This window comes from Pungitius pungitius, chromosome 17, assembly GCF_949316345.1.
Source record: "Pungitius pungitius chromosome 17, fPunPun2.1, whole genome shotgun sequence".
NCBI lineage: Eukaryota > Metazoa > Chordata > Actinopteri > Perciformes > Gasterosteidae > Pungitius > Pungitius pungitius.
In genome coordinates this window covers 2,774,006-2,793,641 of record NC_084916.1, presented here as the reverse complement: position 1 = coordinate 2,793,641, position 19,636 = coordinate 2,774,006, and the positions used below count along the sequence as shown (strand labels likewise).

Sequence of the window (19,636 nt, the reverse complement as noted above, 5' to 3'; positions counted from 1 at the left end):
ATTCACCTTTAAAGTTCAGTGGACCCGTCTGGGTTGCCACGGGTCAGTGCATCGCTCTCCGCCGTGCACTCCCCGAGAGGCCCTCGTTACCTCATTTCCTGTTACTACTGTACCAGACAAGCGTTTGAGTCGCACCGTTTGCAGTAAAGTTGGCAATGTTTGCCACAGACAGCTATTTTCATACTCTATATTAAAAAACATTTTCAGAAAACATATCAGTAAATTTGCATATCGGAAAATCCAACAGCATTTTCGAAAATAAATCGACAAAAAAGTATTTTTGTTTATGATGCGCAGAACAAAATTCATATCACCAGTTCTACCATCTTTGGATGAATATACCACTGACCCAACATTAGAATATCTTTAGCTAGCACCAATGGGCAATTGTTATATTGTCGGGTAATTTACCGAGTTTAAAGTATGGTCATTTAGACGAGTATTAGATAAAACCTTTAGTTGTTCGAAATGATGGAAATTTTAAAAACATTCAAAACTAGAACACATGCAATTAGGGATAAAAGCGTGTTTTGCATCTTACAGCCACTGTACACTTCTCACAAGACACATTTATTGGTCCGTATGAAGAAATGAATCCCAACTTGAAAGCAGCATTTAGCTTATTAGCCTTTTTTTCCCTTCTTCTTCTTCTTCTTCTTCTTCTTCTTCTTCTTCTTCTTCTTCTTCTTCTTCTTCTTCTTCTTCTTCTTCTTCTTCTTCTTCTTCTTAGCACCTCGCTGCATTTAACAGTCTGTGGCCTCTTCCCCACCAAGACACATTGGTGAAGCGCCCAGTCAGGTCAATGCTGCAATTAAGCTGCTTTAAACTTGTTCAGTGGTGCCTGGAGACCGTAAAAATACTTCCGTTTGAGTGTCAATGGGAGCCTGCGGTGGTCACCGCTGCATTCATGGGAGCCCACATTGTGTCTAGTTAGTGTAAGTAGTCTGGTCAGCGGGTCAAAAGGGCAACGTGACCGACTAGCAGGAGGACGTGTCTCAGGTTCCAGCTGTTTGAGACATGATTCCCAGTGGTCCTGCTACTTTGTCTTGTTTCTTCTTCACTTGCCCGACGTTCACATTCTTTTTCTCAAGCAAGTTAAGAATTTATGAACACATTTTGTTATTTGCCTCCGACCAGATGGAGGTTTATGAGTGTGCGGTGCATGTCGGACGGCGGCATCTTGCCCTGAGCACTAGACAGTCAGGTCATCAATCTTGGTCTCCTGTGCATGGCAGATAGGCTGCCATAAAGCGGGCCTGATTGCTGTGTGCTGTTCCCTTCGGAGGAGCTTTCAGGCCGAGGGAGGCATGGAAACAAAACCCTGCAGACCGCGTGTGCAGCATGGTTTACAGCACGCACCAGAATTCATTCATCTATTTACTATTCTCGTCAATCGAATGATGATCCTGTAAACATTTCCCATGAAAAGGAGAGAGGAATTAAATAAAACACTTCACGTAGAAATGAAGCACTCTCTGCAACAGGGCTGCCGCCAGGATTTAGCCACGGCCCGGAGCAACCCTGTCCAGGCCCCCGCAAATTCGTCTGGTGATTTTTGACCCAGTGATTAAAATCGGCCGTGGTCGTGACACAAGGTCAACATTTTTACAACACTGAGCATTACCACAACAGGCCCTTTTTGTGGCAGACACAACAAGAAAAGCACAGGTGTAGTTAACCACGTTCAAAATGGCTCCATTCATGTGCAGCGAATGAGCATGCCTGTTACCAGAGCCCTCCAACCGGCTCACCTAAATGGAATGTGACCGTCATTTGTGTTATTTAATCCACTTGTGCTTTTCCCACTTACTACTGTGAATCTAACCAACTAACAAGGTCTGCAATAGTCTGCCAAACAGAAGTTATGTCCCCACTTTGGAACCATAAGCAATCTAGTAGAGGACTTGTGTTAGGGGAAGGTGTGCCAGCAGATGATTATCATGTGACTGGACAATGCTGGAATTTGATAATCAGGAGATGTGTGTTGCCAAAACCTCTTTCACGAACTCAAGTAAACCGCAAATTACATTTTGCAACTTGCACTAATGTTGTAAAAGTTGTAAAAATGATTTCCGACTGATATGGAACAGATTGTCAGGAGGTTTTTTTGCACAAATATTAAAATATTGTAAAATCTAAATTAGAATTTTGTCCAATATTTTGATTCATACTGTATGTTGACATTCCCAAAAGCATCCCCATTATATTTCTAATCATCAAATGTGATACTAGTCAATGCTGATGGCTCAATATTGTTTGTAATAATTGTAATAATAATTCCTACATTTATAACAATGAATTAACCCCAGGCTTGAATTCCTCCTGCTCTCTGAACCAAAGCAATGAGGGTCAGTCTGGGTTACTCCCGTGGTCACCTTAACACACACAGAAAAAGAGGTTGGCGGAGGCAGCGATTCAGGCCAGGTGAGGGGCCTCGCTGTGGGTATGAGTCATCTCTGTTGTCATGGCTACGCAGCATCGTCATTTGTTTGTGCGCTCCAGGCGAGGTCATCAATTACAGAGTCAATCTGGGGCAGCCTTAGCTACTCACGTCCTGTAAGCGTGAACGGCAGACACTCCAGCCAACAGAGTTCTCATTCACAGGACCTCGGGCCCTTCATGGAGGCCTGGAAGATTTCACTTCAGATCCAGCGGAGGGGAGGAATGGAGGAAGAGGAGCGGTACAAAGAGGAGGAGGAGGAGGAGGTATAAGCACGCGAAAAGCGCAGACATTTGAGTCTTTAGAGTCAACTGAATACCCCATAATGAAAATGGATCCGCACAGATCAGAAAATCCAACAGCATTTTAGGATTGTAAAAGGATTTTTGTAAACTGTAAATCTTAAATTGATCATACATACAAAAAGGCCAATTAAAACAATTGAATATATAAAATATATAACATTTTAATACCAACTTAACTATGCTTACATTTCAAAATTAAATATTTAGTTGCATATTTAAATATCACATTATTTTTATTTAAATCTAAATAATATATTTTATATGTCATGTCACAACTGTATTGTTTTTTTCTATTTTTATTATGATTGATTTTAAAGTTACTGAAATCAATATTATTGGCAGGTGAGTAGAACATGTTTATTATTATTTTTACTTTCTTACAATATGACTCTTATTTTTATTTTTTGTTTTATGCAATATACAGTATATTATTTATTGCTATATTTAGAACATGAAAAAAATCCGTTCCAGTGCAATGCATTTTCGTTTTTTATTCATTGCTAATTTGCCGATGCCTTTAAAAAAATATATATTTAATTTGCTACATGACAAAAACAAGTATAGAAATTATTGTTTGAATTCACTGTTAAAAATGTTATTCAATCTTCATTTTAACAACAAAAGGAACGAATTAGCTGATTGTTGCTTCTCTTGAATTAGTTGTGACATTGTAAATATTCTGCCGTTTCTTTGCTTCCATTGAGGTGATCAGTTTATTCTTGAGCACATGATCACAGTTCTTGCACTGGTCCTAGAACTGTGATCATGTGCTTAACAATAAACTGATGTTTTTCAGATTGAATTAGGTCACCGCATGATTGATAGCGTGGCATGGTAGGTGATGGTGAGTGAGCTCGGTCAGTTTAGAGTCAAGGTACTGTGTGTGTGTGTGTGTGTGTGTGTGTCCGGTCAGCAGCTCCATGCCACCAGCTTAACCCCTGGATTCTCCACATTCCAGCCCAAAGTCAGGCACAAGTCTCGCCGCCGGTCCGTTGAAGGTGATTGACGTTATTTGCTACCATTAGGCACTACTATGTAATTGACCTCTGACCCCTCACAAGCGACCTGTTGAAACGGCTTTAAACCAGATTGTCTAATCTCCATGGGAAAAGCCCTCGATCGAGACTCTGGGCTCTAAAAGCAATCAACACCTAAAGGTGAAAGAGGGAGCCGGGGTCAGCGGCAGCCGGTCGTTCTGATCCCATCGGGAGGCGATGACGATCATTTTGTTCTGATTCAGCGAGCCGCGTACAAACACACTTTATCAGAAAAACAACTCAGGGCTTCACTTACACCATGTCGAAACATTACTGACCAGTTGTAACTTTTTACAATTACTTACTTATATACTACATACTACATTTTTCAGAGTAAGGTTAACCTCTGCCTCATTTCTCATTTTAATGAAAGAGCAAAAAACCAAGAACAAATTCATCTTTCTGTATCAGAAAGAAATTCAGTTAAGTTATTTTAACACGAACACCACACAACAACAAAATCAATTATTTAGCAGTTAGGGATCCTTTTATTTCAAGTTTAAGATACAAAAATAGGGACAAAGCAAATGATAAAGCAACTCCTTTTCATACAAAAGCACCAACAAAATATAAGGAAGTTGTTTTGAACTCAAAGAGGGCAACTTCCATTCTTGATCTCGCCCACTAGGGTTACAAATGTAATTGTAGCTTTCTGTGTGAAGCCGACTTTTCTCCGGATGTTATGGCAAATCTATGAGCTCTACTCTGCACTCAAACTTAAAAAAACAACCTCAGAATCTTTAATCTTATTTTCTAATCCCCAACAAAAAGCAACAGCTCTTGCATATACGAGGACAAGGTTTCATCCTTTGCGGCCCCGCGTATTACAGAACACCTCGACGCGTTCATGGCGCTTCAGCGTCTCACCTCCGGGCCGCTTCTGAAAATCCCCTTTGGTCCAGTTTTTACCTGCTGGACGTGATACAGTCTGACAGTTGGGGGGCGGGACTACCGGTGGTTTTGACGACAAGACATTGTTTCGACTGATATTGATCAAAGTTCACTTTAATCCTGTTAATTAAACCAAGAATAACAATGAGTTAATGCACAACTTAAAAGAGAGGCTGGATGAAAGGCCTGAAAGGTATTTTGTTCTTGCAATTCTCCGCTAATGCTTTGGAGAGAAACCCTACTTCATTAGATAAATGCAGGCATGGTGCGAGGTCCGTAAAGGATGACCTCTCCCATGCCATGTGCCTTACAAATCCAGATATGCAAAGTGGCAAACTTTTGATTGATCAGCGAGCTCACACTTACGAAGCAGAAAGAGAGAAAGGACCGAAAATAACACCGTTCAGTGTGATCGTAACGTCGACTACAATGATTTTCATTACACACGGCGGAGAGAAATGGCTGCAAATTCAGACGATTTGAAATAAGTATACAAATGTGCAGGATTACTTTTCAAGGATCGAAGATGATTGCAGTTCCCAAAATTGATGTTGTTTCAACTCTGTAGTAGTCGACCACACCAGATAGCATCTTTTTTAATTTGCCTTGATAATGGTTTCTGTAATTTATGGATGTTCTCAGTTATTCACCCACCCCTAAATCTGTGATTTCCTTAGTATTGCATTTGTATCATTGATTTTGCACCTTTTTTCTAGCTTTGACCTCTGACCTCTGGAGTGCTTTCTCGCCGTTGCTGCCATTCTTTGACATATTAGTTAAACACATAAACATTTCAGGTGACAGTCATCACGTTTGTGCTTCTGTTCCTCCACATTCCTCCTCCTGTAATTCTGTGTGCAGATTAAACAGCGCCAAGTCAATGCTCCTCATCACGTCCACGGCATGTAAAATGTTTCCTCTTGAAGTTACCGCACGTTTCCTCCAACTGCTTAAGAGCCATGAATAGAAACAGACAGCTTTTGAGCCTCTGAGTCACGGTAGTAGCCTGAAATATGTCTAAATCTTTGTTATTTTCTTTCATTCCTGGCAACTGCTGAGCGTTTTTAGTCTTTAATCAAACTGCTCTGGGAAACGTTGGAGGAGAGCAGTTTGGAAGATGTTGATTGGGAGGATCATTCACCCCTCAATCATGCTTTAAGCTTCAGTTTAAACCAAATGTTTGTGTATGTTGTCCTCAAAGTATTCATGGGAAAAAGGCCCGCTGCCGGCTTGCAGTGAATAAATGCATGGATGTATGCCTGTGTGTGTGTGTGTGTGCGTGTGTGTGCGTGTGGCATATAGCTTTTCCATCTTGTCAATGGAAAACATTAGTGTCATGCCCCCACGAACCCAGCCGCCCACCCCCCTTCCCTTGTTTAATTCAGTCCATCAACACTTCCTCCTTCAGCCTGTTAGTGTCACACTGCATTTCCTCTCTGGCCTCAACTCGGAGCCACTCGCCACAATCGGCCCCGGTTCAGGTTTCCCTCAAACGGCATAGGGCTTCAAAGTCAATAACTGCTTTCTTGATTTTTATTGACCCAAGGACTCGGCTCCCCCGGCCCCGTCTGCCCCGAACGCCACTCGCCCCCGCATTTCTTTAAAACGGAATAAATTACAGTAAGGAGGGCGATTGTTTGGAGGTTAGAGAGTGGTGTTGTCTCGCTGATTGCACCTGCAACTCATTTAACGCGGCGTCCAGTCGGAACCTCTGAAGAAGACCGAGGAGGGGAATATTTAATGAAACAAACACTGATGCTTTCAGTTCATTTCAACAAAAACAGCCAGAGTACCAACACATCAAATGAAAGAAAGAAAAAATATAAAAAGACTTTATAAAAGCTTCCGAATTCTCTTCGAAGGAGTCACTGGAATCTCTAAGTGAGAAGTTTTACATTATTTATGTTAACATTTTGACTATAGTTAGTAGGATCTTACCTGCACATTTCCTCTGCTACCCCTACTAATTTGAGAGGGAAGTACCGTCAGGTTTAAAGGTTCGTTCTTGACGTTGGCGATAGCAGAATCCAGCACAAAAATATTTATCACACAATCCACTTTTTTTTTTGCTCAGTCGTCATAGAGATGGTTTCGTACGTACCACATGACCTGCGTATGAAACATTGTACGTTTTACTACATCCATCGTACGGTACTTTGTAGATTAGGATTTCACCCCCAGTGTAAGAAAGGTTCATAAAATATGCCGCTTTTCTCTTGTAAGAGTCTGTCATCTTTCCAGAAACTGTAAAAGTTTTGGTTTGATGTTTGAAAAGATCTTGTAAAACCGTAAAATTGTTATGTCCTTCTTTCTTTTATTCCATTTTCTTCCCTTCTTGCAAAATATAGTCAGCTTTATCCTTCCTTTTTTAAGTTTGACTTTTGATATTTTAGTGTGTTTTTAGGGCTTTAACACAAGCAAGTAAATATTGTCTTGTATTTATTTTTCGGTTGTCTTTGAATAAGTCCATTACAGTATTATATAGACTCAGAGAAGTTAAGTTCTAGTGTGTGATTGTTTGGTCATGAACCTCTGCCAACCAAGTTGTCTTTGTTGATTGTTGATTGTTGTCGTGTTTAAATCAGCTCAGCCGCTATCTTTGTATACAATGGCCTGCAGAACATAAGCTATTTTTTTAAATTCAAAATAAAGGCAATAAAATAGATACAAGAAACAATTCACATTATCCCTTGTAAATGAGCAAACTGTCATACAAGAGTTAGACAGAGCCAGGCCAGGTGTTCCCCTCTGATTATAGAATAGATGCTACGCTAAGCTGCATAGCTTCATATTTACTGCACATGGATGCGAAAGGAAAAAGTTGCTCCGTCAGACCACAAATCAGCGTGTTTCTCACAACGCCAAACTTAAGATATACTTTATGCTGTAATACCACCAGTGGCCACAGAGGCGCCTTGAGCTATAATTGGTGTAAAACAACACATTTACACGCGCAAGATTTGGGAATGCAAAAATCACGTGATTATGATATTAAAGTTCCCCTTTGTGGAATTTAAGGAGGATTTAAAAAAAAAAAAAAAACGCTTCAGTCGTTCTCCCGCCGGGTGGAAAGGTGGAGAGAGAACAGACAATCTGAAGGTAATCAACCGCCCAATGGCTGCCTGTGATCTTTTTTGGGGGGAAATCGACTCACTAATGGCTCGCCCTGTGTCCTGTGTCATTTCCTTTTGATGTGATCGGCCCGTGATTATCAGTGAACTGGCTGCGTGTAGTAAAGAGCTCTCAGCAGGCACTTTTAATTACCGGGGGGACTGATTTTGGCTGTGGAGCCCACCCCGTCTGGTTTTTATTTCAAACTGCAGACTGACTGTAAAACAACACTAGCAGCGCTGTCACCCAAAACCAAAGCCGCTCGTGTACAAAAACAGCCGGGGCCCTGATTATCATTCTGTGTCGGGCTTGTGAGCGACAGTTGCTCTGTTTTTACTTACAGCCCCCTCTCTGCCTCCCACTTCCCCTCCTTCCTCTTTCTCTGCCTTCTTTCCTTTAAATATCTTTCTGCACACATAAAAAAAAAGAAGAAAAAAAAAGAAGAAGAAAAAGAAAAAGGCTGATGTCAAGTGCACACGTTACATGCTCTATCTCAGACAAATCAGAGCCAGGTGCGTCCCTGTGAGAGGGCTCATATTAGAGAGATATTGCAAACATCTGCATGTTCTGCGTGTCCTCATCACTCAGATCCCTGTGTGACAGTAAAAGGCTGCGGAGAGGAGAAGAGGGGAACACCCGCTACAAAGCAACTCTGCTTGGTTTGTTCTGCAGCCAAAACGCCTGACTGATGGGGCACACACACACACACACACACACAGAGTCCTGTTCCCATCACTTTACAGAAGATTCCATTGACTTGCATTTGTTTCCCAGAGTCTTAACTATCTAAAACCACTGCTGATCCTTACCTTGAAGTATTGGTCTTCAAGTTGATATCACTTGCATTTTGTCCCCAAAAAGAAGTTAAACAGAATTTTGTCCCTACACAAACTTCATTGCTTTTTAAACTGTCATTGTGTGTCATATTTTGATGCACCTGTTTATTTATTATTTTTGTGCAACTTCTTCTCAGGAGTATTTTGTGTTTGTGTGAAACTGCAAGTAGTGTTATATTCTCCTCTAAAAGATTAATAAGCTAAGACAAAGTGCTCTCATTCCCTTCTAGGGTGTGTGTAGCCAGTGAGGTACGTTACTCTAAGGTTTTGACATACTTGTGTCCAATATGTTCATATGTTCAAATGTTCCTATGTACGTATCTATGCAGAAATATGTTTTAGTTTGACTGTGAATGACAGGGTGGACGCCAATTTGGATAGAGGGGTAATGACGGTGAACGCAGGTGTATGAAGATGGTGTGGTGTGAGAGATGTCCATGAGGGAAATAAATCCATCAGTGTGTATTGTATTTCCTGGAGGGAATGATAGCTTTCCTCATTGAAATCACCTTCAATAGAGAACTATTTTATAGTTTTTTTCTGTATTTTCGCTCCCTGTGTTTGGCTCTGAGTATGACACACACACACACACACACACAAAACACACTGAGGCCCTTGTCCTCTTCCCCTGTAGTGCATCAGAGAACAAGGAGTGGTACCAGGACTTTTCCCAATCTCTGTAAAACCTTCCCATTATAAGGTGTGGATAACGTAAAAAATGTGGATCTATTCCGGCTGCCCTCTCATGAAACCCTGACCCGAGGACACAATCTATGAGACCAGAGAGAGATCAAGCAACGGGAACCAAACCAGAGGACCTCGTTCAAAGTGGAGAAACATCACATGTGTTCAGATAGAGATAGAGAGGCTTCACGTGGCTTAACTTGAGTTTTAACAAGTGAAATCAATTCCTTTCTTTGAACTTGAGGGAAAAAAGTGCTGGTATGTTGGCCGTTTTTGTTACACATAATGAACTTGCTGGGGAGGCTGATTTTTGTTGAGGGAGCAATTCCCCAAAATGATGCAGACACTACGTGACACTAAGACACCTGAAGTAACACTAGAGACCACCTGTTGAACATTAGAAATTGTTGTCCGACATCTATAAAGTATCAGAGCATCGAGTTCCTTTGCCATATGAGCAGCGAAGGTAAATCACCACGTACATTCACGTGGATATTTATGCATTCTAACTTACGCTGTGCTTCATTCTGGTGTTTAAACAAATGAAGAGAAACATGGGGCCATTTGACTGGTCAAACTTCAGGATCTACGGATTATTTCTGACGTTTGTGTCTGATTGAAGAAGAAGAAAAGGTGACTGGACGTTCTACTGGGGGAGGATCCCAACATGATCTTGTGTGGAAAGGATCTTTTTGAAATGCACTGCATTGAGTTGCAATCAGACCCACAGAATTGATAAAGCGTCTGTTGCTTTTGCTTTTGGTGACGTTGTGCCAGCTGGAAGCCGGAACTGGACTTTGCTGCAGATAGTCAACACAGTCAAATTGTCTGGGTTTTGCAGACTATCGTTAGGTGTTGTCTACATCAGTGATTCTCAACTGGTGGGTCGCGGACCCGCTTTTAATGGGTCGCGGGCCTCTGCATGGGAAAATAAAAATTAGAATAAAAAAAAAAAACTCACAAAAAATTCATCCTGTGATTTTATTTTGAAGGGCAGCCTGGTTGGGTCAAACCATTCTGATATGGGGGAGACGTTGGGTTTTTAGGATAATTAAACATCCTGAATATAAAATATAAAATTCAGCTTACGAACTTGATTTTGAATAAATTTGAGAAGTTGAGAATGTTTGATGTCGTTTCGGGTCGCGGCTGAAGTGATGAAAAATACATCATCAAAGCAGACTCTCTTTTAATTCATAACCTCTCTGACTGTGTCATGTGGATTTGTAGTCATTGAGCCAACCGGTCTTGGAAGATCTTTTTTTCTAAATGAATGCACAAATGTAGTCGATTTTTGGGATTGGTTGCACTTGTTCATTGTTTAGTCTTGTGGACCACTGCATCCATGTAATTACAGATAAAGATTTCCAGCATGATAGTGTTCAAAATGTTTTTCACGCCTTCCAGGTTGATGTGGAAGCACTTTCAGTAATGCAGAAACATTAATGGCGGGCCTGCAGTGCATACATTGAGATGGTGGTAAACACTCAGGGTAATACAATGGAACACTGGATGGGATTCAGACAATCCGCATCTCGGGTCAAGGAAAGGACAAGCAGGAGGACAACTCACATGGCTTTTAAATGAAACTGAATCAAACACAGGAGGAGGCGCCCTGATGGAGGTGGGCAGCAGCACACGGGTCCGTCATCCTGCTGATGGAGGAGGTGGTGTTGGTGGGAGGCGTGTTGTAGTTTCCACTGGTATGAAGTGGAGAAATGCCACAAGGCAAACTAACTGTGTCTCGTAGTTATAATGAATGAATTAAATACACTCACGCATAGCAACATTTAGGACAAGAAATCCTTTGTTGAGTTTCCAAAATGCTGCGACATCGGCCCCAAAGCCTCACCACTAAAGAGAGGGCAGGGGACTCAGCATCACAGTTCAATTCGTTTGAAGTATTAGTGCACACTGTGAGAGGCACAGTGAAAGATGTGTGTCACTCACCTGTGCGTATAGAATGCGAACACAACAAAGACACAAATACAAGCCCCTGAGTAGAGTTCTCTTGTTCCATGAGACGGTCAATACGACGCCGTTCGGTCAGCAGCAGTGACCCAAAGAAAGGGACTCACCTGCCTGACCTCCTCCTCCTCCTCCTCCAGCACTTTCTCACTCAACCGCGTGACCTCTCTTCTGTTCTGAGTCCACGTCAGCCGGCGCACAGGCGGGGGGACCCCCGAACGCCGCTTGAATTTAAATAACGTCTGAGTGAAATGTCGAAACAACTGAATCGCGAGAGTAAAGTGAACAGCTCCATTTCCTTTATTATGTGCAAATAAAATATTGTGAGTTACGACCTGTTACGGTCCATACCTGTAGGGTTCAGTATTTGATAAACACAAGGTTTTGTTTAATGGTTTTTCTTTTTGCCCAAATTTAGTTTACCCTACGTACTTCCCAGGCTACTATTTACATTTTATACAGGTGTTTCTTTTATTTTGTCCACCCTATTCATGTTAACAAAGTTTGGATGAATAACAGAGGTCTGTTTAATGGCCCCAAAGAATGCATCCCCCAAATAATCATAAAATTGACTCCTTAATAAAAGTCACATTTACGACAGCGCAGATCTGACAAAGACCCCCATAGAGACAGTAAAGGACTTCATCATTTTCATCTAAACCAGCTGAGCTAATGAATAGTAAAAAAACTAACAACTACTAACTCTATTTCAACGTTTATTTAGGAACCGCTTCATGTTGCGATTTGGTTGGTTTATGCTGTCAAAACATTGATAAGCTCCTAACAAGCCTTTTACACTTCCTGACTCACATTCAGCTCCATCTTAAACCAGACGTCTCAAAAACATCAAAGCGCTGCGAGAAGTGAAGTAACGCCGACCTCTGCAGCGCAGACGACCCGTCAGAAGTCGCTGGAGCTTTTCCCAACAAACACAGCAACTTAACAAGCGCCTTCCTGCGTGTGTCTGATGGCCGCGAGCCCTCCACGTTTACCGGAGCAAACGCGCGGGTCAGGATGACGAGACGCGTGGTGGGATTACACGCCGTGAATACGCAAGGAGAAGGATTTCTCTCTTGGACACACATCGCATTTCAGATCTCGGCCCTCTGAGCTCGCTCCTCATCCCCTTCGTTTTCCTCTCGACGGGACATGTGTGAAACATTTAACAGACGCTGCCAGAGAACAGAAAAAACATGAGCCCCCCCCCCCTCCCCCCCCCCAATGATAACTGTTGAATCCTGCACCCAATTTACACCCCCTTTTGTTTCTCACTGCCAAAACATTTTTTTTTCTCCACAGTGTGGAAAGGCCTCTGTGCCCCGCTGTAGAGACGCAGCCTTTACCCTCTGCCGCCCCCTTTTTATACCTCACCTTGTTGTTTTGGGGGGGGGGGGGGCATTCCTTCCCCATAGGCCTCCTGCTTACCGCCTTTTTCGAAGGGGAAGTGCGCACCCCGCGCGGACAATGCCCCACTTGGCCTTTGACCCCAGTGAGGAAAGGGCAGGCTTGATCTGATGTTGAGATCCCTTAGTGCCATTGTCTGTGAGCCAGGGGACCCAGTATTGCTCTAGACTGAGAGGGGGGGGGTCACTGCATCTGCACACCAGTCTGTTTGTCACTCATTGCGCCCCCCCCCCCGCCCCCCACCACCCAAACTCCAACACGCACAGAAATACAGCCCACCCAGGGAAGATGGCGCTCTGACCCTGTTTTCACCCTACAAACTGCCACTCAGTCCGGTATTCACTCCACCCCCCCGACCTAGAAGCTCCTGACCGCTTGTTTGTGCCCTAGTTGCACTGTACCTTTAACAACAAAAACCACAAAACCACACATCGCTGTCTGCATCGCCAGAGGGGAACGGATGGGAGCTCGTATCCACCCCTCAAAGGGGATAGTCTGACATTGACGTCGAGAGCACTTGGTCAGTAGGATTAGCTTAGCATAAAGATGGGAAACAGTTTACCACATTTAACACATGATATCTCTCCACTAAGACAACAAACAAAAAACACACGCTTCCACCTGCGAGGTCACCTCTCACACAATGTTTATCTGAGATATTTGACGTGTCAGACTCGCTGTCCCCCCTGTTACCAGTCTTCATCTTTCGAATTTCCAATTCAATTTAATAAATCACATGGCGACTGACGCATAGGTTAGTTTCCATGTGTGTTATTTGTCGCATATGGCGGAGTCATTTTTAAAGCAAGAATAGGATCTGCAATTTTGTCTAAAAAGAATCAAATTAAAAGCATGATTTTGTGACACATTAAAACACGCACCATGACTCACATTAGGATTAAATTGCATAGAATAATCAGAAAAGTATTAGTAAATTCAACAACAAAATTTGAAGTTCAAGACATTTTAATTAGCCTTTACTCTACGTGTCTAACAGTTCACATAATTTATAAGAATTAATTAATTTGGTTAAACAATTTTACTGACAATTTGACTGTGTGAAAATGCATCACCAATTAATTTCCCGCTTTAATAACGTTGGATGCAGAAGAGCAAAGAGAGGACACTGAATCATCTACTATCGGTATCAATCAGTATAATATATTATTTTCAGGTTTCAGTAAATAAAAACAAAATATAAGAGGCTAAAATGTGCTACTAATGTTTTAAACAACAGTATTGCCTAAAATAGAGTTCAACAAGAAAATACAAGGTTATTTTGTTTGGTAAATAATTATTGCTTATGTATATATACAATAAAAATACAGATGATTCCACATTATTTCACATTCTGTGACCAGGACATCAGCTGTCGGGGTTTCGTTACCAAAACATTACTCAAATGTGTTTATTTGAACATGAACATCCAGATGTGTGACTCATGCCATCTGGAAGTCGCATCGGAACAAAGTGAACAATAAAAAAAAAGAAATGAAATAACTTATTCATAGAACATAAATTATTATTTCCAAATATTTACACATGGTACGTCTGAATATCAGTGCATCGCAGACAAAATATGTATCTCCTCAATGAAAAAAGTAAACTGGCGAGAAACCCTCCGCTGGTTCTTCGGTGGCGACGTGCTGCTGGTTCAATTGGGTTTAATAAAAGAAAAAAGGCACTTCACATTCTCTCCAGCACTCGGGGACGTTCCCTGAGTCGTAGGCCATGTCAAGTGCTGTAAATCTGCTTTTTAATCCAGGGAAAGATGTCGCCTAATATGACCATCATGCAAAAAATACATACCGGGACTCGGTATATAATAGGAAAAAAAGTATAATTTTCGTCGTAAATTAGAAAACATTTGCTGTTTGTGATTATAAGAATAAGGAATTTGAGCATAAAGTTATTAAGGACGATTACATTGTTGGGCTGCTTTGATGGTAGAGAGGCTCCCTATTTTGAATGTTTCAGTTGTGTACTTATTTTACCAACATTCCTTCAAAAACTACAGATATTGAATGTTCCTTTTTCTCAAACTTTAAATAGTTGTTCATACATGGTTAACATAGTGCGTGTGTCAAACATTGCAGAGTAAAATTATTTTTTTAATTACACAAATTAAGAGAGTTTCTTCATACTTTTTTTAGTTTTGCTACAGTCTAGATGCGGTTAGCTTAGCTTAGCAGAACTACACTTCAACCGGTGGGCTATTCAATGGAAACTCAACCCATCTATCAGCATCTCTAAATCCCACTAAGAAACATCTTATGTCTTTTTTGTTTCTGAAAAATAAATCATGTAATAATTAAGTGTCAATGTGATGAAGGTAAGTAAGCTAACCCACTGGGTTGTAGCTTCATATACAGCATAGGTGAGTAGTATCCATCTTTTCCTCTAACTCCCCTTCAGAAAGGGAAAAAGTGGACTTGGATAGAAGAATATTGAACAATTATTTGAAACATTTTCTTGATTTGTTTCCAACAGGATTATCTTATTGAATATTCCTGAATATGCGGCCACTGAAGTGTTTATGTAGCAACAACACACACAGACATAAGAAAAACAACATCTGAGGTATTAAACTTGACCTCATTGGGTACATGGTCAGGAAAAATAAAATAAAACCTTTTTTTTGTCAGAAAAATTAAGCAATTTCTCCTTATTTTGGGCGCAGCGTCATCACCACACGCACTGAAACGCTGTTCCGTTCCCGCAAACCAGAGAGCCTGACAAACAAGTAAGCGCTCAGCGCCAAGCACTAACTGCACCACTACCTGCAGCCGCAGGACTCCACCACCATGTCCTCGTACTGCTTGTAGACCACGTTGTTTCCTGAGTCGGTGTAAAGGATGCTGATGGGGCTGAGCTTGGACGGGGCGCAGCAGCTGGGCGGCATGTTGCTGGGGTTCATTGAATTCATCATCGTCTGGATGATGGCGTGGTTGGTGGGCTCCAAGTGGGAGCGCAGGGGAAAGTCGCACACGCCCTCGCAGTGGTAGGCTTCATAATCGAGCGGGGCGATGATCCAGTCGTCCCAGCCCAGGTCTCTGAAGTTAACGTGCAGCGGCTTCTTGCTGCAACGGGATTTGGACTTCTTGCCGTGTCTCTTCCCGTGGCGGGTCTTGGACGCCGGCGTCCTCCTTCTCCTGCTGGCTTTGGCGCCAGGGCCCCTCTCTTTGGCCCTCCTCGCTGGACCCAGCAAGGCTCTCCCCTCTCTCCTCTCGCTGAAGAGGGTCTGCCTCTTCTTGGACCTGGTGAACACCACCAAGATGGCCTTCTTCTGCTGTGGCCTGCCGAGCCTGTGCAAGCCCAGATGCTGCAGGTCCAGCTCCCTCTCCGGGTTGTCCAGCATGGCCCTGAGCTCCAGGCAGAAGTGCTTCCCCTGGCTCAGGTGCTGCTGCTCTTTGAATATTTCCCACACGTCCAACACTTCCCACTTGGGCCTCTGGGAGTCCTGCAAGTCCAGCGTTTTGGATTCGAGCAGTTGCCGGTCGTGGCAGGAGAGGAGCTGGACGTCGACGGGCTCTGTTTCCGATATCCTGAAATTCCCAGACACTTTGGTGTATACCCTGAGCTCCGCTCCCAGCACCTCCGCCTTCTTGGACAGCGTCGAGACGTCGAACAGATACTGCTGTCTCCTCAGAGGGAGGAGTGGGAGGTCATCTGTGGAAAGCATTAAAGCAAGCGGGGTCAGACGCATTCTCGCGGGGACGATGTGCATACCACAAAGATGTGGAATCTGACAGGAAAAATCCCAGTATCGTCTGCGCCGAATTAATGTGGGAGACAAAGTATGAGTCATGGGTGTTCTATCAATCCTACCTGCACGCACGCAAAACACACACACACACACACACACACAAACAGTTCCTTCACGTTAGAGTACATTACATTTATTTACATTCATTTTCTGGAGATGCCTCCTAACCCAGACTTAACCTAACCATAACCTTCAACCAAGTCTTCATGATTTACTCTATTGGGACTTGTTCCCAAAAGTGAAATGAGTCCCCAAACTTTGAAAAGATTTACGTCCATACCACACAAACGCACTGTAAAGCCTCCACGTACCTTGTCCACTGTCCACAAAGCTCGCAATGGTGTTCGCCGCTTTGGAGGAGCGGAAGAAGCTGGCGTTGAGTCCCAGCCTCTCTGCCGTGGAGAAGGTCTTATAAATAGACATCATGTAGTCATGCGGCTCAATGGGGTCTTTCGAAGTCGCTTTATTGTGTCTGTCGAGAGACGGCGGCGCGTAAAACTCCTTGAAGTATTTAGAAGCTTCTTGTCCATCAAAGATCCGGGACACCTTGCTGATCTTTGCTCGAGGGGAGATGGCGAGAGTGTAAGAGCCGGGGACCCCCCAAACAAACAGCAGAGTCCCGCAGAGGGAAGCGACGTGATAGAGATCCATCCTCTGGTCAGAGCTGAGCCCGGGGAGGGGTGGAGGGGACCGCGGGCAAAGCCGGAGCTGAACTCTGCATCCACTACGCAGCAAGTGGCTACACAGCGAAAGTGCGCACAAATCCGGCGGACAGGCGGTGCAAAAGTAAAAAAAATAATAATAAAGGGGGGTGTGGGGCGAGAACACGCCCACATTGTGTTGTTAATGTTAAATGGAGGTCGCAAATTAAGGTTGTAAAACTAATTGTTCCTCCGTCGGCCGTCACCTCCCTCCCCGGTGGAGGCAGATGTGCGCTGAAAGGATGCTCTCCAACTTCTGGTGCATTTGTGGACGCTCACAAAAGTGTTTTTTTTTTTGTCTGCTGAACTTTTTCTCTGTTCAAGCAGGACTCGTTTCACCATAGCAACTGTGTCTCCGTTGAGGACACATTTGGGATATACCACGGCGTCTCCCGCCCCCTAGTGAGGCGCGGACATATCGCCCAGCTGCAGCAGCACGGAAAGACACAGCCAATCAGAGGCTTTCAGAACCATGGACAGAGTCGTCGTCGAGGAGCAGATTAAGAAAGAAAAACACTGACGTTCATCACTGACTAATAGAATTAATTGCTAAGATTATTAATTCATCGTAATGATTAAGAGAATAAAAAACATACAACAAAGGTCTCAGACCTTTATGTTTATTATTGTCATTATTATTAATCGGAAATACTCGATATCCACTCTACCTCCTGCAGAGATTTCATGTAACTAATGCTGTAAATTTATAATGAAATTCTAATTTTTGTTTCAGATGTTATTTTAGACAATAAAATAATAACAAAAAGTTTTCATTCGAGACAGGAGTTGTTACTAAACTCAAGTGCTTTTTGTCTAATCTGTCAGTACGAGGAGTGCGTGGGCAAAAGGACTCAGACGCGGAGCATGCGAAAAAAAAAGGACTTTAATAGTCAAAAACAAAACCACTCCAACCAAAAAAGGGGGAGAAGGAGGCGAAAGCAAAAACAGCCAAAAACACAGGGACCTGGACTTGAAAATACCAACGGACATGACACGGAACGACATGTAATGACGCCACACAAGACAAGAGACTCACAGGGCTTAAATACACAAGGGAGGTGCAGGTGATTGAACACAGGTGGAAACGATCAGGCACGGCAGACAATCACGGGGGAAGACAGGACAAGGCAGGAAGTGGAGTTACCCAGGAACACAAGAGACATGAAACTACAAAATACAAGACAAGAACCCAAACCGTGACATAATCTAACTATCTAATCTATCTAATCTACTCCTATGTCGAAGGATTGTACTTACTAACTCAATGGATTTATTCAATATATAGCTTTAGTGAATAGCTTCAGATTAAGATATACAACACAAATAATGTGCCCATAAAGTGCTACACAAAGGTTTCCAGCCTTCTCGGCTTTGTCTGGTTGTTGCCGCCTGTGGCTCATTTTAGATTTCCATTAGCTGTTCGACATTCTGATTTATCCCATATAGCATATATTTTGTTTTTACACATCAGGCTAATTAGTTATTTAATCAAATTGAGTTGCAGTTGATTGTAATATTTATTTGAGAACTCCTAACTTATCATTTGTTAAGAAATGCAGCATCAAGATCAATAAGATCTCAACGTCAAATCATCCTCAGCTGGATTCACAGCATTATGGATCTGCAAAGTTGGAGCAACTTAAACAGGATATCAACCAGTGGCGACTTGTTCAACATTGTCAAGGTCTATCCAATCAAATACATCCCAGAATGATTTAATGCAAACCCTATAAAGGTAACAAAAACACAATACTAATTTGAAGTTTAATATCCAGCATGTATTGCAACAAAAACCTGAACTTCAAATTAGTATATATATATAATAAATGTAAAATGAGTCTGGCTTGTATTGTCTCGGATACCATCTTGTTTGACTTCATGGCATGCAATGCTCTGAGGCACCACAGGGGGGCAGCACAGCTGATTTCAATCAAACGTAAATAACTGCTCCTGTAAAAGTTTACAACCACTGTGCTCCATCTGGTCCATCCCGAATAAAATACAAATCTATTCAAATTTTAGTTAAATGGTTTCTCTGGCAATTTTGTTCGGCTTTTTCATAAAGCTATTGAATTTTAAAAGACATGTTTTCAGAAGTATAGGGCGATAGGATTTAGAGAGAAAAGGTGCATACTCTCTCATCTAATATGAAGAACTATTATAAAACAACGCCTAAAGACGCCTAAAAAAAGGCAAAATGAGTGTCTGTACAAATAAATATATACAAATATGTCATCAAACCCAATAAATGAATCAATGGTTTCTAAAATATTGTGCGGTTTCCAAGGTTTTGTTTGTGTCCTCATTCGGGATTTTCTATTTGAATAACCCCGATTCCTGTGTTGTAACAGGGTGCCTCTGTTTTTAGCTTGTGTTTGTTTGGCTGTGGCTTTATGTTACACAGAGCAGCCAACTGACCCCATTCAGCCCTGAGGTGAACTCCAGCCAAGGTTTTAAAAGACGTGTGAGCATGAGACTTGTTATGCTGCACGT

General features: G+C 42.4%; 1 protein-coding gene across 1 annotated transcript; it reads right to left on the bottom strand.

Annotated features, from left to right (window-relative positions):
• Positions 1–15,452: 15,452 nt before the first annotated feature.
• Positions 15,453–17,093, bottom strand: gdf6b (growth differentiation factor 6b). The gene is made up of 2 exons (XM_037474764.1): positions 16,754–17,093; positions 15,453–16,345 (listed from the first exon to the last, which is right to left on the bottom strand). Exons 1-2 carry the CDS (start codon positions 17,091–17,093, stop codon positions 15,453–15,455), a joined length of 1,233 nt encoding a protein of 410 aa, XP_037330661.1.
• Between the last annotated feature and the right edge of the window lie 2,543 nt (positions 17,094–19,636).

Coding starts and splice junctions, on each gene's coding strand:
- gdf6b (XM_037474764.1), bottom strand. CDS start 17,093: ATGGATCTCTATCACGTCGCTTCCCTCTGCGGGACTCTGCTGTTTGTT. Junction 16,346..16,753: donor CTTTGTGGACAGTGGACAAG/GTACGTGGAGGC, acceptor TGCTTTCCACAG/ATGACCTCCCACTCCTCCCT.